At 34.0% G+C, this 27490-nt stretch overlaps 1 protein-coding gene across 15 annotated transcripts in view; it reads left to right on the top strand.

The window, feature by feature from the left end:
• The first annotated feature begins 10195 nt into the window (after positions 1–10195).
• Positions 10196–27490, top strand: part of LOC144964585 (uncharacterized) — a 46776-nt gene continuing 29481 nt past the window's right edge. For 6 of the 15 annotated variants that reach the window (XM_078899034.1, XM_078899033.1, XM_078899026.1 and 3 more), the window contains exons 1-13: positions 10216–10290; positions 16200–16330; positions 17186–17347; positions 17624–17762; positions 18468–18559; positions 19171–19357; positions 19528–19617; positions 20308–20440; positions 21778–21929; positions 22281–22359; positions 23479–23655; positions 25371–25481; positions 27096–27253. In XM_078899034.1, the coding sequence (XP_078755160.1) occupies positions 16203–16330; positions 17186–17347; positions 17624–17762; positions 18468–18559; positions 19171–19357; positions 19528–19617; positions 20308–20440; positions 21778–21929; positions 22281–22359; positions 23479–23655; positions 25371–25481; positions 27096–27253 (1608 nt within the window). In that variant the 5' untranslated portion in view covers positions 10216–10290; positions 16200–16202. Of the gene's footprint in view, positions 10475–14501; positions 14656–16199; positions 16331–17185; positions 17348–17623; positions 17763–18467; positions 18560–19170; positions 19358–19527; positions 19618–20307; positions 20441–21777; positions 21930–22280; positions 22360–23478; positions 23656–25370; positions 25482–27095; positions 27254–27490 lie in introns of all 15 variants that reach the window. The other 9 variants (XM_078899035.1, XM_078899027.1, XM_078899037.1 and 6 more) reach the window with 7 other exon arrangements.

Genomic DNA, 27490 nt, shown 5'->3' with positions numbered 1-27490 from the left:
AAGGTCCAATAGAATATTTGGGGACCCCGATAGCTCAGTTGATAGAGCACTCTCTTTATACGCAAAGGGCCAGAGATCGATCCCGGGTGCAGTCGATTTTTTTCTGAATCCCTGTCTACTCAGCAATGAATGGGTAGCTGAGTTTGTTAGATCTGGCGAAAAGTCACCATCGACCCCTCTTATCACCTCATCCACCCCCTCTTATTATAACTTCACGTCTCTCTCTTACTCTTCAATGCTCGCTGCCCTCTAATTGTGTGTGTGTGGGGGGGGGGGGGGGGGGGGGGGGGGGGGTAGGAGTTGCGTGTGTGTATCAACGCCACGAACAACTCGATCAACGCCTTGGGCGATGCCATTATCTCCGTTAATGGGGATAAATTTCAAATTTTATTAAATTATCGAAGTAACAATGAAGTACGGTGAGCAAATAAAGAAGGCATCACCCCTCTTCTCTAATTAGGTTACAATTTGAAATGAGTGTGACTACTCCGTGTGTTTTACTCCTGTAGGCCACGGTTTTCATCGTGTAGCGGTCTTTAACGGTTCAAGAATGAACGGACCGGTCTAGAGACCGGTCCTTGCGGTCTTCATTTCCCAAGGACCGTAGGACCGTGGTCCTTAAGCTTGCCAAGGACCGCCCCGCACTATACTGCACGTGTTCAATCTGGAAGTAGGTCAGCAGTTCAACCGAGATTGTCGTACTTTTCACTCTCTCTATAAAAAAGAGTTCCTTATGGATACTGAATAGTGGCAAAGCACTATTCAGTATCTGATACTGAATAACCACTTCCTTTTATTAAAAAGAACATGCGTTTCTATCTAGCGCAATATCATATTCAGTAAATCTTTATGTGCTCTAAGCTCTTTACTATGATTTCAACATTTTCCTCTTCATGGTCCCGCCTTCTATGGCTTCCCTCTCCTCATTTTTCCGTCCTTTTAAAAAGAACACCAGCTTTTAGCGCAATATCATTTCAATGCAATTGAGAGTGCTCACGGTGCTTTATAAAGCCAACAAGAACACGACATAAAGGTCTGAAAAGGTGTGTATGAAACAGTGCCAGACAAATTGGGGAGAACTAGAAAAGAAAAAAACATCCTCTCAACTTGTTAAAAAAGTTGCCCAAGTACCCATGATGATATATATATATAGAACGGCCTTTCCTCCTCTCGCTGTCAAACTTCTTTTGTTTGCCTGACAAATATGATACCATTACATGTTTTAAACCGGAATGTACTCTTACGTAGATGGCTATAACGTGGGTTTGTCGTATATATATATATATATATATATATATATATATATATATATATATATATATATATATATATATATATATATATGAGCCAAGGTCAAAAGGTGCCCATCTGATACCAGTGTAAAGAAAATTTGATTTTTACTTAATTATGGGCTGTTTTCATTGGGTTAATGCTTGTAATCAATTGATAATATGAAGAAGAGATAAAACAACAGAATATGAAATAAACAACTTGAAAGTCAAATTTGAATGCAGTTTGGCATGTGCTTAAAACGAGGTCAACGCGTCACCTTTTTAGAAAGCATGTAGAAATTAAATGTGATGTTTTAGCTCACATGATTGAAATTGGACTAATAGTATAAAGTCAAAATTTACTTTTAAACGCAATTGCATTATATTACATATCTGATTACGTTTCACATAGACTTCTTAAAAAGTTGGTATGCTTGTGACCTTTGGTGTCATCAAACACAGCACAATACTAGGACTCGACACGAAACTTTAAAGCTCATATTTAATGGTTATAAAATGTTTTATTATGAGAAAAAGGCATAGATTTTCCTTCTGAACTCAAATCTTGGAGTAAATGTATTCCGTTTTGCTGATATTGAGGTTTATTGGTTTTGGTGTCATTTGTCACAAGCAACACGGCATGCGTGAACACGTGGAAGTTTGTTTCGTTAAATGGCGATTCGCAATTTTGATCCACCCTTCTTACCAGCCTTTGAAGTGCAGCACTTTCAGTTGCCTTTCCAGCGTGGCTCCATGCAGAAAAGGTAAGTTGAACTTTGTTGTAATCGCTATTTTACATTATCACAAGCAACACTTGATAGTGGATATTACAAAGTACCATCAAAAAATTATGTTTTCATCTGTTATTCTATTTACAAATATGATATTATGACATCTCATCTGAGACTGTGATTTTGACACAATTAATCATTTCCTTGTAACTCTAATTTTTTATGTTTCAGGGTTGTATGAATCAAGAAAAAGACAAAACTCAAGCTTTTGACGAATCCAGATAAATAGAAGGGTTGTCAAGAAATTTGATTTGTTTTACTATTAACACACTAAATTACTACAAACAAGCAGATTTGAGCAGTAGGGTGATGTTATCGGCTGGTTACATGAATTCATTACCATGGCTGATATTTATCTAGAGTTTGTGTGACTTCTGATACTTTTTGTGACTATTGGTGTCATTGGTTAAAATGTCACAGTTGACACTTAAGTTTGAAGTTTCTAATGTATTTCGGTTTTCATGTTCTTCAAAGCTTGAAATGTCATTGAATTCCATTTTAAAAGACTGTATTACATTTGTTCAGTTGCTATTCTTGATTTATTGAGGCAAAATTGCGTTCTAGTGCCGATTTTGACCCAATTAATAGCAACAATGGTATTACTAATTTCTAAGTATATTTCCAATTTGAAAGTATTTAGTTTCTTAACATATAATAATATTGAATTTCATTTTAGCATAATTGACTGTTGGTTTGGAAAGTCGTCTGATTTGCGGTTATTATGCTTTTTTGACTGAAAATAATGATATATTACGGACGAAAGTGTGATTTGGTGTTGCTTGTACATAAGTATAAGTAATGGTGTCACCGGTCTTATGTCACAAGTCACATTCAGATGCTCTATTTTCCATGTATATTTCTATTTTTGAAGTCTTTGGTTTCTGAAATTTTATTAAATTCCATATTTACCTGAGGTTATTACACTGGTTTGACTGAAATTAATGATATATTGTCAAAATTGCAATTTGGTATTGCTTGTGACATAAGTAATGGTGTCATCGGTCTAATGTCACAAGTGACACAATGTCTCTAAATAAGATATCGGTGGCCCGTTGATCAAATCTCTGAGGTAGCGTTTTTGCCAATCCGAGTTCTGGAGAGTAGGCCATCACAGTACCATCGTCTGCGTATCTTATGCTATTCATATTCTGCCCTCCAACGACGAGGCCTTTCATATCTTCAATTTCTTTGAATATTATTTCACTATATATGTTAACAGGGTCCGGTGATAAGACGCAACCTTGTCTTATTCCCTTCTCGATGTTAAAGAAGTCCGATGTTTCATTATCCAGTTTGACACACGCTGTTTGATTCCAATATAAGTTTTTCACAAGTCAAAGGTCTTTACTGTCAATACCGATCTTTTCTAAGATTGTGAATAGCGTATCGTGCTGTACTGAATCAAAAGCTTTGGAATAATCAATGAAGCATAGATAAAGTGATTTTTGTTTTTCGATTGACAGTTGCATTAATGTTTTCAATGTAAAGATTGCATTTACCTACCCTTTTCTTTAACAAAACCAAACTGCTCGTCACTTATCTCTGGAGAGATCTTGCTCCTCATTCTTTTCATAAGTAGTCTTAACATAATTTTTGTGGCCTGGCTCATTATGCTGATTGTTCTGTGTTGGTCATAGTCAATAGTACCTTGTTTTTGGGTATCGTAATGAATACCGATTGTCTTAAGACATTAGGCAACTCACCCTTTTCATATAAGACATTAAAGGCTTTTGTCAGAATGTTTATTCTCAGATCGTCGAGGGCGTCAATCAATCCTATTGAGAAGCTATCTTGGCCTACCGCTTTCCCCCTTTTCATCTCTTTACAAGCAGCTTCTACTTCTTCTCGAATAATCTGGGGACCCGTTTTCACAGTAGAGGTTTCTTTATCCAAGCTCGTCCCTCTTTTGTCATCCGTGTATAGATTTTTTATGTATACTGCCCAACGTTCCAAAATTTCGTTGTTGTCGATAAGTATATTACCGTTTGCGTCTTTAACGCATGTTCTTGCCACGGCTGGGCGTTTTCCACTTAGATCTTGTATTGATTGGTAGAATTGTTTGGTGTTAGATTGTTTTATTCTTTCAATTCTGTGACAGTCATGTTCAATATAATCTTTGCTCTCTTACACTCACGTTTTATAATCTTATTAGCTTCTTTATATTCATTGCTGTTACGTTCTAGTTTTCGTCTTTCATTCATCAGTTTCAAGATCTTGTCATCCACTTTATGTTTTGGTTCGTGTTTTTTCACAGATGGAATAGTTTCTCTTGCAGATTCTGTGATGCAGTTCGATACTTGATTCCAGTACTCATCTATGTTTATATCTGAGGTCAAGTTTTCACTTTTTTTTCTTTCACGCATTCTTTGTAATCATTTTTTATTTGATGGTTAATTCCAATAGATCTAATTGCAGTTTTGGTTCCACTTTCTTTTTCTTGATTTGTTTAAGTTTTATTTTTAGCGTGGCCTTGACAGGTCTGTGGTCACTATTACAATCTGCGCTTGGAATAGTTGTTGCGTTGCGTACGATATTTCTGAATCGATGTTGGACCAGAATAAAGTCTATCAGATTTCTATAAAGGCCACCTGGGCTTATCCAAGTCCACTTCTTTCTATCGTGGTTTTTAAACCATGTATTGACAATAGTAAGGTTTTCCAATCTGCACCAGTCGACAAGTCTTTCCCCTCTATCATTTTTGGTACCTAGTTTGAAATCACCAATTATTAAACGAATTTCATCAGATTTACAGTGCTTTAATGCTAGTTCCATATCTTGATAGAATGTCCCAATTGTGATTTTCGTCACTGTCTGATGTCGAGCGTATATTTGAATAATATTAACATTAAACGGGTTTCCTTTCAACTTTACTAAAATAACTCTTTCTGAGATTGCAACATGATCTAAATAGCACTTTGATGTTGATTTGTCTAAAAGAATTTCAACTCCTTTTTCATGATATATACATATATATTTATATATATATATATATATATATATATATATATATATATATATATATATATATATATATATACATATATGTATTGTATTTACATTGTAAAAAAACATGAACAAACTAAAAGGAAATAACAATTTTATCTTAATCTTTAAAGTTTACTTAAATTTTTTTTAAATTAATTTTCATCTCCTACATCCGTATGATGATGATGATGATCATCATCATCATCATCATCATCATCATCATCATCATCATCATCATAATCATCACCATAATAATAATAATAATAATAATAATAATAATAATAATAATAATAATAATAATAATAATAATAATAATAATAATAATAGTAATAACAATAATAATAATAACAATAATAATAATAATAATATTAATAATAATAATAATAATAATAATAATAATAATAATAATAATAATAATAGTAATAATAATAATAATAGTAATAATAATAATAATAATAATAATAATAATAATAATAATAATAATAATAATAATAATAATAATAATAATAATAATAATAATAATAATAATAATAATAATGACACGCACAACTCAAGCCATGAAATACAAAGTATTAAGAAATGTGTTGCAGCTCGCCTCTATCTCAAAACCCGTTGTTCAAACCTCGGAAGTGACATCGGAGGATTGATCGTCGTGAAAACGCCGGGCGCTAAACTCGGATGTCGACATCAGAGCTTTGATCAACGGATTCACGAAAACGCTACTTCAGAGGTTTTATCATCGGACCGTCGATATGCTTTGGTCACATTATTTCCCAACATTTTATTCCAAAAGTTTCTGAACATTGCTGGTAATAAGCATATGCAATATTGTTGTTGTTGTTGTTAATGTACAATCATTTTTATGAAATAATATATTTGCATTCTATGTTGCTTGTGACCGATGACACCAAAAAGCAACATTTTCTCCAATAGTTGGTAACACTATTGTACTATGATTGTTGTTGATTGTGTCTTTTTGTTTATAACTTACTAAATAAAGTTTGATACTTAACAAAAATCATTTGGTTATTGCGCTTTTTGTCTCATTTTGGTGTCACCGGTCACAGGAGGGAACCTAATCTTCCAATCACAATAATTGTTGTGACTTTTTCTTGACACTAAATCGACGTGCACTTATTTGCAGGTCTGATAACCCAAATTGTAATTGTCTCATTGGTGTTATAGAAATATAATGTACTCTCAATTCAACTCAAAATATTGTCCACAACAACAATGTTAAAACGAGCCTGTAATTGTGTCCGGTTAAAAGACCTGCAAATATGTTCATGTCGCAATAATAATAAAAATAAATAAGCAAATAAATGAATACATAAATAAGTAAATAAATAAATTTGACAATATGATTTTCATTTATTTTTTATTTATTATTTATGTATTTTATTATTTATTTTTATTTTTTTGTTTTGTTTTTGTTTTTTTTTTGTTTTTTGTTTTTTTTTTTTTGTTGTTTTTTTTTCAATTTTTTGTTCACTGAGAAGTGAAATACAGTAGACCTAGCCAAAAGAAATATTTAAAAAGAATTTATGTATAAAAATAGAACGGGAGGGAACAATGAGTTGGGAGGGTGGGAGGAAGATCGTTAGTTGGGGAGGGGGGAGCATAATAAAGAGAGTTGGGGGATTGGACTTTAATCAAAACAGCAATACGATTCAATAGTCTGATGTCACGCCGCCTGGCAACGGCGGCCATCTTGGTTCTAAACAAAGAACATCATTACTTTTTATTCTTCATGCTGGCGAGAACTTTTCATATGTCTTGTGATCAGAATGTGTAAAGTCAAAACATGATCAAATGCATGTTTTTTCCCCTCTGGATACCCTTTATACTCGCCGGAGAAATATTTCATACGGGCGTCCGCCATTGTTCCGATAGTTTAGAGCCAGTGTTACTAAGTTACCATGCGTCATTAGGAAGGAAGTGACGTTACGACTATTGAATCCTATTTGCACCCAGCATGTACTCGATAAAGATTATATGAAAGGGGTACAATCCGCGCAAATATATATTAGATGAAGACAGTTTTGGTTATGTACCCTGAATAGTATATCGGGGGGGGGGGGGGGGGGGGGGGGGGGGGGGTTTCTTTTGCGCCAGCTGAGATAAAATGTACAAAGCTGATTTTGCGAATCATAATATTATGATATATTCATTTGGTTCTCTTTTCTTAATTAGCTGTTGAACACAAAAAGAAGGTCTTGAGCTACTCGTTGTGACAGAGACTTTACTGTTTATGCAGTGGAGATAGGTTTCAGGAATCAAAGTTAAATTTTGGTCAGTTTGCTAATTAAAAAAAAAAAAATAGTACGCCCTTCGTGAGATGCCGTCGCTTAGGCATTCCATGAAGGAATATAGAAAATCCATGATCCATCAAATCCTAATGTCAACAGAAATCACCCATGTTGTCCAAATTGAGCAAATTGGGTTTTGATAACCTTGCCCAAGGAAAAAAAACGAAAATACCTGAATACGGATCTTGAACCTGGTACCTTCTGGCCTTAACTACTCGGCTACTTCGCCCGCCACCCCCACCCCTTCTTAGTTTGCTAATACTTGACATAAATCAAGCAGAGACCCTCCAGCTAACAAAACCAATATAGTGCACATTGAAAATAAACAAGAATCAATTATAACATGTTTATAATATGTGATAATATCAAAACGTTATATTCAAAATTACAATATCCTTTACTACCTGTAGCCAGTATCCATTCACACCTGAGTCCAGTGCCCCATTTTATTTTCGGCTCTTAACTTGAGATCTGAAGTTTCGAATTAGTTGAAGGTTCATTGGCGATAGCTTTGCATCTATTCTAACTGTGATGGACTGCTGGTGAAATGAGCTTCTTTGCAAATAAGATGTGCACATCGGTTTTTGGCCAAACGTAAAATCTCCCCCATTTTCTTAAAATTTGGGCTTGAGAATAAGCAAAGTTAAATTTATTCAACGAAATAAAATAAAAATATAGACATTATTAGAAACCCCATTAAGGCAACAACCACACCAGATGATGATGATGATGATGATGATGATGATGATGATGATGATGATGATGATGATGATGATGATGATGATGATTATCATTATGATGATGCCGATCATAATAAAAACAACAATAATGATATTATTGACAACAGAAAGAAAAAAACATGATGCCAAACTGCTATAATAAAACTTTTAGAAGACTGGAAAGAATAGATAGATAATATAAACTACGAGGCTGCAATCTTAATGGGCTTTTTCAAAGCTTTCGATTGCTTACTGCTTAAATTACTCGTACTTTTTAGAAAAGTTGTCTGTTTATGGCATCCTTAAAAACGGAGTTTCTCTCATTAAGAATTATCTTTTGAATATTTAACAGCAAGTAGAAATTGAAAACGCATTGAGCGTTTGGGAACATATTATAGAAAAAGGAGTACTACAAGGATAAATTTTAGGCTCGTTACTTTTTAATATTTTGATCAAAGATATTTTCTTTTTCATAAAAAAATGCACATTGATTAACAATGTTGTTGACAACACATTGGTTTACAATCACAATGTTTTGCGAAACCATAAGAATAATATTGGAGCAAGAGAGCAATAAAGTTGATCAAATGGTTCCATAAATATTGCTCGCAGGGTAATCCTGACAAAATTTGAGCTTTAGCCGATTGGTTAGCGAACTTAAAAAAAAAACCAACAAAAATACAAAACAAAAAACAAACAACTTAATCTTTAATATTAACTCTTCCTGAAATCCTGCGAGGAAAGTGTGAGATTGATAGGAATAGAAATAGATTAGGATTCGATGCCCACATTAAACACATTTCCGTAAAGCCTCCGAACAATTGTATGTTATGAAACAAATTGGTATATATTTTTCTAAATCAAACAGTCTTGACTATCTTTCATACATTAATTCTTTCAAATTTCAATTTATGTCCATTGGCATGGCACCTCTGCTCCAAAGTAAACACAAACAAAATAGACAAAAAATTCTTTTCCAAAAACGTGCCCTCCGATTTATTTACAACGACCACAATAGCTCTAATGATGACCTATTAACAAAAGCCAAGTTCCCACATTAGAAATCAAAACATTGCGCACAATGGCAACAGTAATTTTTAATATCCTTTACAATTTGCCCCCTCCAATTATCAACGACTTAGTAACTTTCAAAGAAAGAAAATATTACTTTAAGCTTACTCGCGTTACACGCAAAGGAACTGAGATCAATCCCCTGTGCAGGCAGGTCTTTAAATTTCAATTTTCCATGATTTAAACTAAGAAAATGAATTCAAATTCTTAAAGTGGGTCAAAAAACTTTAAACTCGAAGAAAATGTAACAGTGTATGAGTAAATGTTATGAATGTGTGTTGTTTCCTAGCGTTGATATATTGTTATTTTTACCTATGTATAATGATTTAAAAGTCGGTGAAAGATAATAAAGATCTAATATTTGTTTATTCTTATATTTTATTTGCTATTACTCCCATGCACTATGAGGAATATGCAACATATTCCGATAAAAAAGAAATTTTGACCTAAACTTAATAAAAATGATGATGATGATGATGATGATGATGATGATGATGATGATGATAATAATAATAATAATAATAATAATAATAATAATAATAATAATAATAATAATAATAATAATAATAATAATAATAATAATAATAATAATAATAATAATAAACTATGATGGTGATGATGTGAGAACATATCAATAATCAATAATAATTTTGACGATATTTTAATAACATAATTCTTTTAAATAGAACAAAAACAAATTAACATGTTAAAAAAAAAAAAAAAATAATGGTCAGAGTAAAAGGTAAGGGAAACGAGGGAACTTTTCATAAGATATGGCGACTGCTCGACACCTGAGAAAGACTTATAGATATTGTAAACTTCCGGTATTTTTTAAAGATATACCAAGTTGATTATTTTAGAACTAAAACATTATAGTTGAGTAAACATATTTTTTTTTTAAAGTCATGAATTCTGCATTTATCATTATTTTGTATAAATCTTATCCTATAAAAACTTTGATTTTAATAATTTTAGTAATTAAGTACATATTTGTGCTATAAATGTACGAATTGGAAATCACAAATATTAAACATTTTATATGGTTCTTTACTTTTAAAATTATTTGCACCGAGCTCCGACAGGTGATTTTTCCCGCGATCATCATTTTGCGGGAGGAAAGCTGACAACGGTATAAACAAGAGAGGTGACTTAACAATTTGAATTATGTATACATTTTGTTTTTTGAATTTGTTTTATCACTTGATAAGCAGTTAAGATTCATTATCAAAATTACAACACCCTATCCTGACGTCCAGCAATGCCATCCAACTCTATCAATCGCAACTCCCCAGCCCAACGCTATTAGACTTAGACTTACAAGATATGAAGTGAGTAGAAAATGAAAAGTGCCAGAAGACAATAGAGAATAAAAAATTTTTTCGCGGCGGTGGTGGGGTTTGAACCTGCGACCTTATTGGTACGACAACTCCGCCTGGCAGGTGAGAGCGTGGCTCTACCGTGTGAGCTATCCACGAACACAAAATATTCGTTTCAAACCCAAAGTCATTTCTAGATCCCTCTCTCACCCACTTCTTGAGATCGCCGATTCGTTCACCACCATCGCGAAGTAATTTTGACCAGCAGTTAAGCTTAATAGCCAATATTCTCATCACAAACATATAACATAGAAACGATTGAGACATTGAGTATGCTCCGGTGTATGGGGTGAATTTTTAATTCAGAAAAGTGAGTGGAGCAGGCACTTATGTTGGTAACAACAAGATATGAAGTGAGTAGAAAAGTGCCAGAAGACAATAGAGAATAAAAAATTTTTTCGCGGCGGTGGTGGGGTTTGAACCTGCGACCTTATTGGTACGACAACTCCGCCTGGCAGGTGAGAGCGTGGCTCTACCGTGTGAGCTATCCACGAACACAAAAATATTCGTTTCAAACCCAAAGTCATTTCTAGATCCCTCTCTCACCCACTTCTTGAGATCGCCGATTCGTTCACCACCATCGCGAAGTAATTTTGCCCAGCAGTTAAGCTTAATAGCCAATATTCTCATCACAAACATATAACATAGAAACGATTGAGACATTGAGTATGCTCCGGTGTATGGGGTGAATTTTTAATTCAGAAAAGTGAGTGGAGCAGGCACTTATGTTGGTAACAACAAGATATGAAGTGAGTAGAAAAGTGCCAGAAGACAATAGAGAATAAAAAATTTTTTCGCGGCGGTGGTGGGGTTTGAACCTGCGACCTTATTGGTACGACAACTCCGCCTGGCAGGTGAGAGCGTGGCTCTACCGTGTGAGCTATCCACGAACACAAAAATATTCGTTTCAAACCCAAAGTCATTTCTAGATCCCTCTCTCACCCACTTCTTGAGATCGCCGATTCGTTCACCACCATCGCGAAGTAATTTTGACCAGCAGTTAAGCTTAATAGCCAATATTCTCATCACAAACATATAACATAGAAACGATTGAGACATTGAGTATGCTCCGGTGTATGGGGTGAATTTTTAATTCAGAAAAGTGAGTGGAGCAGGCACTTATGTTGGTAACAACAAGATATGAAGTGAGTAGAAAAGTGCCAGAAGACAATAGAGAATAAAAAATTTTTTCGCGGCGGTGGTGGGGTTTGAACCTGCGACCTTATTGGTACGACAACTCCGCCTGGCAGGTGAGAGCGTGGCTCTACCGTGTGAGCTATCCACGAAACACAAAAATATTCGTTTCAAACCCAAAGTCATTTCTAGATCCCTCTCTCACCCACTTCTTGAGATCGCCGATTCGTTCACCACCATCGCGAAGTAATTTTGACCAGCAGTTAAGCTTAATAGCCAATATTCTCATCACAAACATATAACATAGAAACGATTGAGACATTGAGTATGCTCCGGTGTATGGGGTGAATTTTTAATTCAGAAAAGTGAGTGGAGCAGGCACTTATGTTGGTAACAACAAGATATGAAGTGAGTAGAAAAGTGCCAGAAGACAATAGAGAATAAAAAAATTTTTTTTTCGCGGCGGTGGTGGGGTTTGAACCTGCGACCTTATTGGTACGACAACTCCGCCTGGCAGGTGAGAGCGTGGCTCTACCGTGTGAGCTATCCACGAACACAAAAATATTCGTTTCAAACCCAAAGTCATTTCTAGATCCCTCTCTCACCCACTTCTTGAGATCGCCGATTCGTTCACCACCATCGCGAAGTAATTTTGACCAGCAGTTAAGCTTAATAGCCAATATTCTCATCACAAACATATAACATAGAAACGATTGAGACATTGAGTATGCTCCGGTGTATGGGGTGAATTTTTAATTCAGAAAAGTGAGTGGAGCAGGCACTTATGTTGGTAACAACAAGATATGAAGTGAGTAGAAAAGTGCCAGAAGACAATAGAGAATAAAAAATTTTTTCGCGGCGGTGGTGGGGTTTGAACCTGCGACCTTATTGGTACGACAACTCCGCCTGGCAGGTGAGAGCGTGGCTCTACCGTGTGAGCTATCCACGAACACAAAAATATTCGTTTCAAACCCAAAGTCATTTCTAGATCCCTCTCTCACCCACTTCTTGAGATCGCCGATTCGTTCACCACCATCGCGAAGTAATTTTGACCAGCAGTTAAGCTTAATAGCCAATATTCTCATCACAAACATATAACATAGAAACGATTGAGACATTGAGTATGCTCCGGTGTATGGGGTGAATTTTTAATTCAGAAAAGTGAGTGGAGCAGGCACTTATGTTGGTAACAACAAGATATGAAGTGAGTAGAAAAGTGCCAGAAGACAATAGAGAATAAAAAAATTTTTTTTTCGCGGCGGTGGTGGGGTTTGAACCTGCGACCTTATTGGTACGACAACTCCGCCTGGCAGGTGAGAGCGTGGCTCTACCGTGTGAGCTATCCACGAACACAAAAATATTCGTTTCAAACCCAAAGTCATTTCTAGATCCCTCTCTCACCCACTTCTTGAGATCGCCGATTCGTTCACCACCATCGCGAAGTAATTTTGCCCAGCAGTTAAGCTTAATAGCCAATATTCTCATCACAAACATATAACATAGAAACGATTGAGACATTGAGTATGCTCCGGTGTATGGGGTGAATTTTTAATTCAGAAAAGTGAGTGGAGCAGGCACTTATGTTGGTAACAACAAGATATGAAGTGAGTAGAAAAGTGCCAGAAGACAATAGAGAATAAAAAATTTTTTCGCGGCGGTGGTGGGGTTTGAACCTGCGACCTTATTGGTACGACAACTCCGCCTGGCAGGTGAGAAATTTTTTATTCTCTATTGTCTTCTGGCACTTTTCTACTCACTTCATATCTTGTTGTTACCAACATAAGTGCCTGCTCCACTCACTTTTCTGAATTAAAAATTCACCCCATACACCGGAGCATACTCAATGTCTCAATCGTTTCTATGTTATATGTTTGTGATGAGAATATTGGCTATTAAGCTTAACTGCTGGTCAAAATTACTTCGCGATGGTGGTGAACGAATCGGCGATCTCAAGAAGTGGGTGAGAGAGGGATCTAGAAATGACTTTGGGTTTGAAACGAATATTTTTGTGTTCGTGGATAGCTCACACGGTAGAGCCACGCTCTCACCTGCCAGGCGGAGTTGTCGTACCAATAAGGTCGCAGGTTCAAACCCCACCACCGCCGCGAAAAAATTTTTTATTCTCTATTGTCTTCTGGCACTTTTCTACTCACTTCATATCTTGTTGTTACCAACATAAGTGCCTGCTCCACTCACTTTTCTGAATTAAAAATTCACCCCATACACCGGAGCATACTCAATGTCTCAATCGTTTCTATGTTATATGTTTGTGATGAGAATATTGGCTATTAAGCTTAACTGCTGGTCAAAATTACTTCGCGATGGTGGTGAACGAATCGGCGATCTCAAGAAGTGGGTGAGAGAGGGATCTAGAAATGACTTTGGGTTTGAAACGAATATTTTTGTGTTCGTGGATAGCTCACACGGTAGAGCCACGCTCTCACCTGCCAGGCGGAGTTGTCGTACCAATAAGGTCGCAGGTTCAAACCCCACCACCGCCGCGAAAAAATTTTTTATTCTCTATTGTCTTCTGGCACTTTTCTACTCACTTCATATCTTGTTGTTACCAACATAAGTGCCTGCTCCACTCACTTTTCTGAATTAGACTTAGACTTCTACTCTAGAACACAGTGAACACACACACAATAATAACAGCTATCATCACTCTCGTCGAGGTCTACTGCGTCTAAGTTGCATTAGGCCTAACACAAAAACACTGGTCGAAGCATGGCCATCACTTATGGATTATTAATTATTACAATTATTAAGATCAAAGTCATAAGCTTTAGATCAAAGCCTGGACCTGAGCTGTTAATTATCGTTTCTTCTTTCTTTGTCTCTCCAGGCCCAGGCCATTGACAATTGACATTGCCATTGCCATTTCGGCTTGCCAGTCTCAGTCAGGGTTCGGAGGTGTGAAGTTGAAGAATTAAGAATCTTTCTGATTGATGATAGAGCTTTATTTCAAATTCAAAAAGTATTATGATATAAAATAATAGGTAACACTACTATTATCATTATTATTACACTTGTCTGTGTCTCCAAATCCAAATCTTACAATGAACATATTCTTACTCTTTGCTTTGCCACTTTGACTTTGACAAACAATCTTCTTATCTCGCTTCTTTTTCTTGTCTCGAGGTTGACATGACAGCCCTGTTTATATAAAACTGAAGCTTATATAATTTTCAGACCTTTAACTTTAAAGTAATACACAACACTTGGCATGTTATTTTTTAGCGACACAAATTCATTTTTAAAAAGTGGTGCAATTGTGACGTTGTACTGCAAAACTCAAAACTTTCCTTATAACGGTTGAGAGGCAGCAAAAGACAAAGAGATCACAGATCCTAAAGATTTTAATTTTGTTCAAGTTTAAACTGTAGAATCCTAGGCAAATTACATCTTGTCTATAGGGGTTTAAATGGCTTTTTTTATTTTAGCCTCAGCTGCGGCTATTCAGACTCCCAAGTCTGAATAGTCTCCCGTGGCTATTTGGACTAAATTTCCTATGCGCATATGCAATCAGTAGTCTGACCCGTGGTGATATAGTTCTTGTTTTGTAAAAAAATATTTTAATTATTGATAGTTACATAAAATGAATGCAAATCAAAAATGATTTAAGTAACTATCAACAGATAGTCTAAGCCCACTTTATTTGACAAGAGACAAAAAAAATTAGATCAATTGGAAGTCCAGATCGAAATTATATAGTAAAGATCTTCGAATGTAACAAAATTCTGTCAAAGTGACTGTGGTATAAATGAAAAGTTTTCTAACAGAACATAATGTCCAAATAAAATCGGGACAAAAATAGATGATTTTAAAAAATTACATATATTCTGATAGTGTGAGCGGGCAACAATCCTTCTACAGTCCAGAGTAGGGATATGAGATGAGTCAGTGTGATATGGGCAAAACAGAATTTATTCTAAACTCTGTATCTATTTCTTTATCAGTTCCACCCTCTGCCTTCTGCCCACATTGTAAAGTCTTCCTCTCTGTATACTCATGCACATTGGAGTTTGAGTTCGAATAGCCACGGGAGACTTTAGAATCGAGTCCGAATTGCCACTTCGTTTTATTTCTCATAGTAAGACTGTTACATCATCACATTCAGTCTAAGAGTTTTAACAGGATGCTTCTTGAAACAACAGTCTGGCTAACTTAACAAAAATCTTTTCTGGCAAAGTCACGGAAATGGCATTCATTAGATCAAACGATTCCTTCATGTGCAGAAGGAGCCCTGGCCAAAACTATAAATCTTTTGAACTTTAGACACAAAAAAGGCTGGTGAGATCAAGCATGAATATATTATGAAATTCATTATCTTTGTTAACTTATTAAGGCAGGGTATCCTAATATATAAATGACGAATTAAAATTGATATGAAATTTTATGTACTTTCTCGTTAAATCAAAATGCCAAGCTTAGTAAATTTGAAGTCTGTTGTTTTAATAATAACCACTTGATAAAATAATGAAATGGTTTGATAAAATTAATTAGTAAATCATGAATGTTTCTTTGTTGTTTTCTTTTTCAGTTCATGGGTGAGAATTCAGAAAATCAACCCTTGCCAATGGCGAATATGAACGTAAAAGAAACAATTTCTTCTTTGAACAAAATGAACAAATCAGAAAATGACAAACACATGGCTTACTCCTTTTTAGCCAGGTATTTAATTAAATGGTTTTTTTTGGATGCTACTTGAAACTTTAATGCTATTTTAGTTAGACTTTTAAAGATAATAATTTTAAGTTTAGTATAAAAGACCAGCTTATTATCCAAGAGTAAGCTAGCAATTATTTAGCTCTTATTTCCATTTATGATCTGAACATTAGTTCCATTTGCTCGTGATTGTATAGGACCACTTTTATCAATATGAAAAAAAAAAAAGAAAATAAATTCTTCCCAACAAATTTTATATTTCTTAAGTCTGTATTATTTTTAGCTGTTCAAAAGTAACTTATGCTTTAGGCTCTCTTGTGACCACAAGCATCACAAGGGATTTAGAAATTTCTTCTGAGCCTTTGGGGTGATATCAAGTTTAAAAGTCACTTGCATAAATTTCAATTTGATCTCAGATACCCAATTTTATTAAGGCAAGAAATGCCTTTTTTTTTTTTTTGTAAAATCTTATTGCTTGTAGCTTCAGACTGGCAATATTTACAACAACAAATAAGTAATCAAATGAATTTCTCGTAATGGAAAATTTCTTTGTTGCAATGAGAAAGTAAAAATGAATATAAGGATGTAATTTTTCTGAACTAACACAGCGTTTCTAGACTTTAAGGATCTTAGTATATCCTTATTTAAAAGTTACTGATTATTGTAAAAGTCTTTAGTAATTCGAAAATTTTTGATTTGTTGATGCAATAATTAAAAAAAAAATTAATATTTCTAAAGTGAACATTTTATTAAATTACATAATTTTGATCTCCAAAACAGTCCATCCATTTTCATGAACACATATATGGCGATTCATGTCAATTTCATTATTTATTATTGTCATCCTTAACATTATTTCAGTTCCTTGGACTCACAGAAAGATACTGCAAAGACCATCCAGCAATATTCTCCGCAGTTATTCAAGTATCTTTCAAGGGATGTGCTTTGTCAAGAGCCCAAAGTTTTCACAGTTGTCACTAAAATAATTTTGTACTGTTTTAAAGATAAACAGTTTTTAGAAAGGTATGAGTATACTGTTATTGTTATTAAGTGTGCTATTTAATGTAAAATCAAGTGAATATTGCTATTTTTAAAAACATTTTGACATTGAGAATTGTAAAAGAATAATATTTGCGGGTGTTTATTTTGCAAGGTTTTAATTATTTATTCATTTGCTTATTGATTATTCTTTATTATTGAAATGTTTATTTGATTTCACAAGACATTGAATGTCTATGATAGCTAATCTAACTGATTTGCAATAATGTTATTCTTTTGTTTTTAAATTAATTCTTTCAGTGTTACAAAGGATGAGACCAAAAGCTTGCTGCTTGCTGTTCTGAAAGCAGGAAAAGAAAAACAGAGTGAAGAGAACACCAAACAAGTTCTATGTATTCTGACACAACAAAAACTCTCATCAGATCTTGTGATGTCACATGTGAGTGCTATGATAGCCCCTTTCTCCTCCTCTCCCCCCTCCCTCCCCCGCGCCATTCATTTTTCTTGCTTTCGTTTTTTTGTCTGATTATCTTTTTATCTGTATTATACCTGTAGTTTCTGGGTTGGGTGTCAAATGTAGCTTAATTCAGATTTTTCGAACACACGTCTGAAGTAAGTCTGTAAAAACAAATATTTTGAAAAATAGCCAATAAATATGTATCGGTGATTGTACTCTAATCATACACATTCTAAAGCCTTTTAGACAGAGTAGTAAGTTACTTAAATCATTCTTGATTTGTATAAATATAATGCACTTATAAAAGTGGAGAAGTGATGAGTTTTTTTTAGCTCAATGTAATTTATTTGAATTTATGAAAATAAATGCTTGATATCCTTTCATGTCATCGTTAATTCTCAATGGTACAAATTTGTTTTATTTTTAATTTTTAAAACTTTAGAAAATGAAATATGTTGTTTGTTTCATTCATATAACTTATTTTATGCTATCTTTTCAAAAGGTAAAAATTGTTCCTCAAGGTCGAATTATTAATTTAAGTTGTATGCATTCTTACATTTCATATACAGCTTTGTTAACATAACCATGCCAGTCCCTCATGTCACATAGTTTAAGTTTTGAAGAATAGAATTTATATAGAATAACTTAATTTGTTTTAATCATTTCCTTATTTCATAAATTTTTCAGGTACCAGACATCTTGGACACTTTAGAATCAATCTACACAGAAGGCAATGGAAAAAATATTATTTTGCCCAACATATTAGAAGTCATTTATAAGTAAGTCTGTGCCAGAATCTGAGTCTTATCCTAGCTACAATTAATTGATTATATTTTTCGTCTTTAAATCTTGTCTTTTTCTTTTTTTTTGTTTTATTTTTTGCTATAAATGCTTCCATCATTTGTGAAAGTTGACAAAATCACTTCATAATTGAATTTAAATAAAATATTTATATTCTGTCTTCTGCTTTGATCATAACCAATTTTATAGTGGTGTGTCATGCGTGCCATCGTAATTTTTCAGGCAGTTGATCTATCATAAATTTTTGGCAAAATATATGTCAAATCTTTTTTAAAAAGCAAAATGTTTAAAGGTGTAAGAAGTCAAAATGAATTAATCATGAAACAAACCTGATATGATGTGCATCTATATGCAACAAACCTGGTTCTGGCATGGCTCAGTTATGATAAGTGTAATGTCATGTTTATAAAATAAGTAATGTCAAAATAAATTTGGGAATGTCGAAAAAAAAAATCTGCAATTTTGTTGTTGTTGTTAGTTGGCAAGTTATCTGCGTTTTAAAGTTTTTGAGAAATTTTTTATATTTTTTCACTAAATCGATAACGACATTTTTTGACTGGTCTACGATCTACATTTTTTTTCTTGACAGTCTGCATGAAACGATTGCTCAGGACTTGAAGCAGCATGCTCAGCGTTGGTGTCGGATGGTCTTCCCATGTCTTGGATATCCCCTAGCTTCAATCAGAACTAAAAGTTTTGACTTGCTGAAACACTACAGATCTTCCCTTCTTTGTAATTTGGAACTTGGGAAATATCTCTTGAAAACTGTTGATAGCGTAAGTTGTCAAAATAAATGTTATTGAGACTATGCTCTTCATCAATTATTCTCACTTCTTAGTAAAATACCTTTTGCATTTGGATCATAGATCCTTACTCCACAATGTAATTTTTAACGTAATTTTGTTGTATTTCATTTTAATTAACCCCAATTATCTGTTCTTCACAGGACCTTGGCAAACCTTTAGCATCCCTGGTTGCCAAAGATCCTCTGTATGTGATGGATGCATGGTCCTTTATATTGGACATCGTTGGCAAGGTTAGTCATGTCATTTAATACAATGTTTTCCTTTACTGACTTTTCAGACTAAATAAGCTATACCCTCTACTTAAGAGACCTAACCAATCTGCTTTGCTGCACAGTCCATACTAAAATGACAAAATTCTATAGATTGCAGACTTTGCTTCCTTTATTGTGGTTCTGCTAAGTTTAATTTATTCAAAACATGTTTAAATCGATTGCCTTATTAAATTTCTTATTGTAGTTATTATTATTATGGACTGCCAACCTTATATAAAAAGCGTATTCTTAAGCATTTTTGTTAATTGTACACATTTTTAGAGGATCATACTTATTTGAGTTCTATTATTTAAAAAAAATAATGCATTATTTTACTGGAATTGAACACTTTCATTTGTTTTAAAACCCGAAGTTCATGTTGGGAGTTCAATGAATTATTTGATTGAGTCATTTTGGATTTATATGTGGATTCTGGCATTCGAAACTAACAATAAGTTAATTTATTAGTTAATTTATGATTTTAAATATTGATTATAATACATTTGTATGGTCTAGATGGCCATCTTTGCCATATAACGTAATGTTTATATTCTATGTACTGAAAGTTTGTTAATTTTGCAAATCTCAAAATTTTTCTTTTATGTGAGCGAGATAGCATGTTTTAAAAATTGTTTTTTCTATTAATTGAAATATAAAATTCATTTTCAGGCACTCCACAAAGGTTCAACGATTAATGTTATGTTAGAAATAATTGAAAATGGGTTCAAAGGTTCACCAGAGTCGAGGATCGCTGCATTCAAGGCTTGGAGAAGTCTTATAGACAATTTTGCCCTTGAACAAGGTATTTTATTAGTTTATTTTAATGGTAATCATGTATCCTGTTACAATTAATGTATCACTCTATCAGTAGATTTTCATTGTGGTTTAGTTTGCATATGACAAGGGTCTTGTTCAAATCTCTGGTCATTTTCAGGTGTTCAGGCTTTAAAAATTAGTCGCTGGAAGCCATGTGAAGATGGGTATTTCCAGTTTTGTTTAGTGTTTTAGACAGCAACAATAACTCTCCTACCCTTTTTGAATAGGACTCGGGTCTTTAGCAAAGTACTTTCTACTAAATCCAACCTCCTGAGAAGGATCATCACGTTGCCGTCATACATGAGCTTGTGCGCTGCCATGACCCTGAGGGTGATACCTAGATCCAATCCTGCTGGAACAGCTGAAGATGAGTAGCCAGACCAAGAATGATCCAAACCGGCGTCCAGATAAGGTTCTTCCTTTTCCTGGACCTACACCTCCAACTCAATAAATTTGGAGGTGTAGCCATACGCTACTACTACCAAATCCAATAGGTTTGGTGTGACAGATTAGACAGTTTAAAAAATGTCTCTCTACTCTGCTATGGATATATTGTTAAGGTGTTTTATTGCTGACTTGAATTTCAGGCCAAATCTATAATTTAAGTTGTATTTTAAGTCCAAAGCCTTATCTTCACACCACAGCAATATGCATACCATAGGGGAAAAAAATTTTATGCACATTTTTCATATTATCATGCTTACCAACTCTCCCGATTTTATTGGGAAATTCCCGTTATTTGTTCTTATTCCTGACTTCCTTGGTTTTCGGGTATTTTTACATTTATGTAAAATTTTTGTCAACAAACCTAGAATTAAATGGCAAATCTAAAGATTATATAACTATTTTTTACAGATTGATATGCAGGTTTCTTGCGGCTCTCTTCTAAAGTGTGTAATTTTATCACCTGTTGTTTCAAATGATTGTTTATAAAATCTGCTTGGGCATAACTATTGGCCATTTGACGAGGCCAGTTTAGAGGGATAATTTTAGGTTTATAAAACATTTAAATTATTTATGGAATAAATCAGTTTGGTTGAACTCATTTTATTTTACCTATCCAATCGGAAGAATAAGTTTGTCAACAGACTTTCGTTTCTTTCAGTTTCATAGTCATCCAATTCTCTCCCATGATATTTCAGGATTCTTACTAGAACTAGAATGATAAATATATGTTGCCTATCAGCAGAATACATTTTTTAATGCTTAAGGTATGATAATAAATTCAGTAGATGATGTTCAATTTATGTATACATTTTAATTAATTTTTTAAAAAATCCTCTTCTGAGGTATTGCATATTGATTCGCGATTTTTTTTCTTAGATGTTATTTCAGATCCCAAACGAATTCGTCTTGTAATGATGGTGCTGAAGACGAACAATGCAAAGACAGAAGCTGTCGCATTGGAAAAACTCAAGACATGGTGGCATTTTGTAAGAAGTATTGGAAACAAGTTGTCATCAGTCTTGGAGCAAGTAAGTGAAAAGTTTTCTTTGTTTTTCCTCTTAAGTTTTGTGGAAAAGAATGCTTGGATCAGTATTAAAGCCATTGTATATTTGAGAAAGGGTCTTACTTAAATGCCATATCCTGAAGTTCTGCAGTTATAGATGAAGCTGATGTAAAAATAATTTGTTAGTTTGTCAACATATTTGTTGATGGTTCATTACTACCACTGTTGATTTTTGTTATGGTATTTCTTTATCAATTTTTGTTCTGTTGTTGAAATGCTTATCATGACTTTGGGGTTTTTTGTTGTTGTTTTTTTTAAGTAAAGCAAAACAGTTAACAACAAGTATATACTTAAAATCAAAATTGTTTTATTACAGATTCTATATCCATTACTTCAATTCTGTGTTGGTAATGTGAATCAGCCTTCCCAGATTGCATGTCCTTCCCCAAATTTTGGTGAGTAATTATTGGCTTATATACTAAATTAAACACAACATTTATCAGTTATTATATTCAGTGCTGTGACGAAATTATACAAACTTTGCTGCTTCATATAAATACAGGGTTCTGTAACTCTATACTGCCTGAGATAAAATAGTTTTGTCTCAATTTTATTTTTGTGTGATGTTTAAAAAAAAAAATTTTTTGCCGAAAGTGAAACAAGATGACAGTGACCATCTTCTGTGTAGGGCATTGTGGGATAACACTACTGGGGTCACTAGCTATCTAGATAGACTGAATACTTTTGTACACAGAGGTCTGTAGAAATCCTGGGTTGGGAGTTGAGTCACAGCATGTCATTGGAGTATGGCCACTATTTTAATTTTTTTTAAGAGAAATTTTTTTCCCGGCTGTAAATCACCTCTCGGTTAAATGTATCGTGTCTATATATGATTTATATTATGCATGAATTGGATCTTGTATATGTTAAGTATTATAATAGGTATCATTAGTAAAAGTAAATTTATTTTCATTTTTGGCAAAGATCCAGGTGAGGCCATGATTTTGGTCTCAGACTAGATACTGTGGTATATTTCTTCTATCATCCACTTCTGTTCCCTCTCTTATCTAAGCCTGGAGTCTTACTTTTCCTGACAATTAAATGACCCATGTTGTGTTTTACAAGTGCCGTTAAAGCTCTAAAATCGGTTATATTCAAGGTCTGTCTATACCTTCATTCAAGATCTTTTGATAGTCTCATCATCTTCCTTTGTACTGATTCTGGTATGCCCTATAAAACTTGTAAAAGCTATATAACTCTCAGAAGCAAACTTACTTATTTTTTAAACTAGCATAAAAACCTGCCAGTTAACCAGATTTATTTTTTCGGAGCCAATGTTGATCAGAATTTTTTAAAACAGAAATTTAGGTGAAAATCATATTATTTTTGTAAGTTTTGAATTTGTGACCAATTTAAACTGCCACATTACATTAATTCAAGATCATTTATAAAAATAGAGGTGAAACCAACATTTTTAATTGATATAGACATTTCTCTTGAAATTTGTTTTTTCTTCCCCCCCCCCAAAAAAAATTTTGTGTGCTAAATCCATTTTATCCACCTTCCATTCTTAGCATTGAAATTGTCTAGTCCTTGTGCTTCAAAAGCATTGGCGAGCATCCAATCCAGAATGGGATCTCAACAGCTGCCATCTTTCACAACCCTCCAGAAAATTGGATTTGAGGTGATTGCCCATCTAGTCTCTAGGCCCAATGAAAATGGCAAGGCTCATGGAGTCAAGTGGACGATTGGTAAATATTTTAGTATAATGATTGTAGTCCTTTCCAAACCCCAGAGTGGCCAACCTTCCCAATTATTTCGGGAAATTCCCTAAATGGATCCACCGTTCCCGATGTCCCGAAACTGCGTTTTTTTTTCCGAAAAAAAACCATCGTAAAAAAAGACGAATTGCGAATGAAATGCTTCAGTGCTGAATGAGCCAAGATGTGATAGACAATGGCACCAGCTCCATCACTACATATGTCCACTAGATGGAAGTAGGCCTTACCAGAACCTGGGACAGCTAGCCCTGAGTGTTCTTTCAATTCCTCACAGTAATGCAGCATCAGAGAGGATATTTAGTTTGGTTAGGAAGAATAGAACTGAAAGCAGATCTCAGTTGAGCAATGCCACTCTAAACAGTCTTTTAGTTAATAAAGTTAGGGTCTCCTCATCAAGCATGCCACCTGTCCAATTGACTGACAAGTTCTTGCAAAAATGCAAGAGATCCACCATGGATAGCTTGCATTCAGAAGGCAAGTAATAGCAGTAAACAAAGCCTGTTATCATGTACATAGTGTAAAAAGTATTGTAGTAATGCTGTGGTCTCAATGTGTGTGTAGTTTTTTAGTTTTAAATTGTCAAGTCATATTTATTAATAGAATAGAGGCTGTGACTTCTGCACCAAATTCAATAGAGGGCATAATGCACCTCCTAAGCTTGGATAGAGGATACATATGTCAAAAGTTACCCCTTTCACTTCCAAGGTTTACAGGTATGTCAACTTAATGTCTGTTTTCATTTTCATTCTTTGTAAAGTATTAAATTAGTATTAGGCTGTGTATTACTTCACTCTTAACATTATTGTGCGGTAACCAAAAATTTTCCCTAATTCAGTTTTTGAAAAGTTGGCCACCCTGAAACCCCAAATTCTATTCACATTTCTGCACTGGCTCTCTTTGATTTTGAAGCAAGTGTCATATCAATGAGCTATTGGGTCCAACCCCCAAATACATTGTCGTAGGTGGTCTTTTAATGTATTATAAATACATGGGGTGGGGGGGGGGGGGGGGAGGGTGTAGGTTGGTTGGCATTAAAATTTGGGGTGTTTCGCTGAAATATAAGTTATGTATCACATCAATTATTTTGCCTTTAGTTCAGATAAAGAGGGGTTTAGATAGCCAAGCAGATCACCATACCCAGAGAACAAGGATATTTGCCTTTATTGGAAAAAGACCCTGAATATAAATGTTAGAAAAAAAGTAAAACAGGAGCAAAACATTTTAAATATTTTTGAAATTATGTAAAGCATCAAGGCATGCCCTTGTCTGACTAAATTGCACACACCACCATAGATTGTATTCAGTTGAAGAATTGCTGTGCATGTTAATTCCTTATTTATCTTTTTGTCAGCATAATGTTAATATCCTGTCAAGATTTTGTCAGTTTATAGTTCAATTTAAGTGATATACTCGTGAATTCAATACTGCTGTAAACACTTTGCCTCTTCAACCTGTGCTTTTGCAACATTATGATAAAGAGGAAGATTTGAAAAACGTTTTTTTTTTAAATTTAATATTTTATTTTTTTTTCATTAAAAATGATTAAGAGTGTTGAAATGGTGTTGGATGTGGAGTATATTTATTTTCATTATTTTTATTTTTTTTACTTCATAAAGTGATCACAGCATTTTAGAAAAATCAACATAACACTGATTTTAAATTGTCTTGTCAACTTTTTTTTTCAGATCCTTTACCAATTGACGTTTTGGCCAGCTCAGCAAACTTTGTAAAGCATGCACCTTTTATCATGTCATCATTAGAGGCACTTTTAAAGTCAATCGGATCCCAAGACAGAGGTGAGCATTTCAGCCAAAGGAACTCTCTAATGGTTATTTCATTATTTTTTAAAAATTGTCAATCATGATTTAAGGCAGAACTGATTAATAAGTATATGAGAGGATAATATTTCCTTGGTTACTATTTTGTATTAATTTGAACTCTTTTGAATTTTTTTACAGAAACTAAATGTCAAGATGTAAAGTTTTAAATCTGTAAAATGTATTCAAAACTTTGGTGCAAGAATTGAATGTTATTTCATACCTGCCAGCTCTTCCGCCATTGTCTCTAAAATTCCGATTTTCAAAAATGATGATAAATCATTGGTAAGAAGAAATGAAAGTTGGGGGGGGGGGGGGGGGGTATAAAGGTGATTATTTTTTTAATGATTGCCAAAAAGGGAGATAAGTAGGAAAATTAATTGCACTCCTTCCCCATTACATACATGGGTGCCAGTTTTCCGATTCTGCACTGTGAGTATTTCACTATGTATTATAAGTTGGTTTTAAAATCAAATTAATTTTCTCATTGTGTCAATATGTTTGCTGTGTAATCATTTAATAATGTATAAAATAAGAGTAAAGTTTAGGCCGCATTTTCAGTAGGAACTTTTTCAGGTTTGGCAAAGTGTCAAGATTTTAGTTTCAGGTTTCAGCACTTCTTCCTGCTGGCACCCATGATTACATAACACATCTGATGTAGTTTTGCTAGGTGACCAGAAGACTGTCTTTATGTGTTAGGTGACAAATGTGGTTGTCATTTTGATACAGATAGTATCCATTGGTAACAAGTTCCTATTTTTTTGTCTCAAATTCCTCTTTTCTGACCTTCTGATTCCACTTTTGGAATGTGAAGGGTTGGCAGGTCTGTTATTTAATTATACTGGTAAACTGAGGTATATAAATTATTCCTATGGATTTTTCTTGCTTCTCCCAAAAAGTAGGAATTTTGAAAGTAGTCTGAATATAGTGCCATTGTATGGGCAATGGGAACGTTTCAACCAAAAGGAGACTGGTCAGTTCTGTTTTTAATCTGGTCATCACTCAGTCACACAAAATAGGCGCATGCAAGTTAAAAACCACAGCTCAACACCTATTTGTGATGGCTATGATAATAGAATACAATTATGAAGTACTTCTAACAAGCAATTAAAAACAGGAAATATTTTTTTTTATAAGGAGGGAGTAGTAGTTAAGTTTGTAACCTAGATGAACTGGGATCAAATCTTGCGTAGGTCCATTTTTTTTTTTTTTCTTCTGAGTGATGTCTTTCCTAGTCATCTGTATATGTATGCCATTTTTTTTTTTTTTTTTTTTTTTTTTTTTTTTTTTTTTTTTTTTTTTTTTTTTTTTTTCAATCTTTGTTTTGATATTGTCCAATAATGGATTTAGCCAAATTGCCCAAATACTTTTTGGGTTATTTGGGGCCATATTACTGGAATAATCATGTGACTGTTTTGACAATATTATCCAAATAATAAGCCCTATTTTTTTAATTCCTTGAAATACAGTTCAAAATCAAATTATTTTTTATGTTTATGTGAAAAGAGCATATAGTTTAGCTACAATCTTAATGAACGCAAATGGAGTATCTGCTTTGTTCAAAGTTGATAGATTTATTTCCTTTTTCCACAGAATCCCTAATTGTACACATATGGACAAACCTGTCCGCTCATTTGAAAGCGGCCCTTGAAAAAGGAGGGAAGGTGGAATGTCGAGATGTCTTCAGTGCTTTCTTGTCACATTTTTACACTTTGGTCCAAGCTGATTTTTTCCAACCTCAAATGCTTGTGGTATGATTATGTTGCAGTTTGCCATATATTTACAAGTGGATTGTGAACTTTTGCTTTGTGAAAATATCCTATTGTGGGCCAAAATTTTATATTGATATATGTCTTATTTTATTACAGAATATTAGTTTTTGTATTTATTTTTAATTTAATTTCTTTTTATTTATAACCATTTGGTTTTCAGCACTGCATGGAGTCTTATAGAATGTAGAGATACTCTCTGAGTATTTTGTCAATATG

The sequence above is a fragment of the Berghia stephanieae genome, chromosome 2 (genome assembly GCF_034508935.2).
Source record: "Berghia stephanieae isolate SIO BIC M18660-M18661 chromosome 2, UCSD_Bste_1.3, whole genome shotgun sequence".
Taxonomy (NCBI): Eukaryota; Metazoa; Mollusca; class Gastropoda; order Nudibranchia; family Aeolidiidae; genus Berghia; species Berghia stephanieae.
This window is presented reverse-complemented; position numbering and strand designations above follow the sequence as displayed.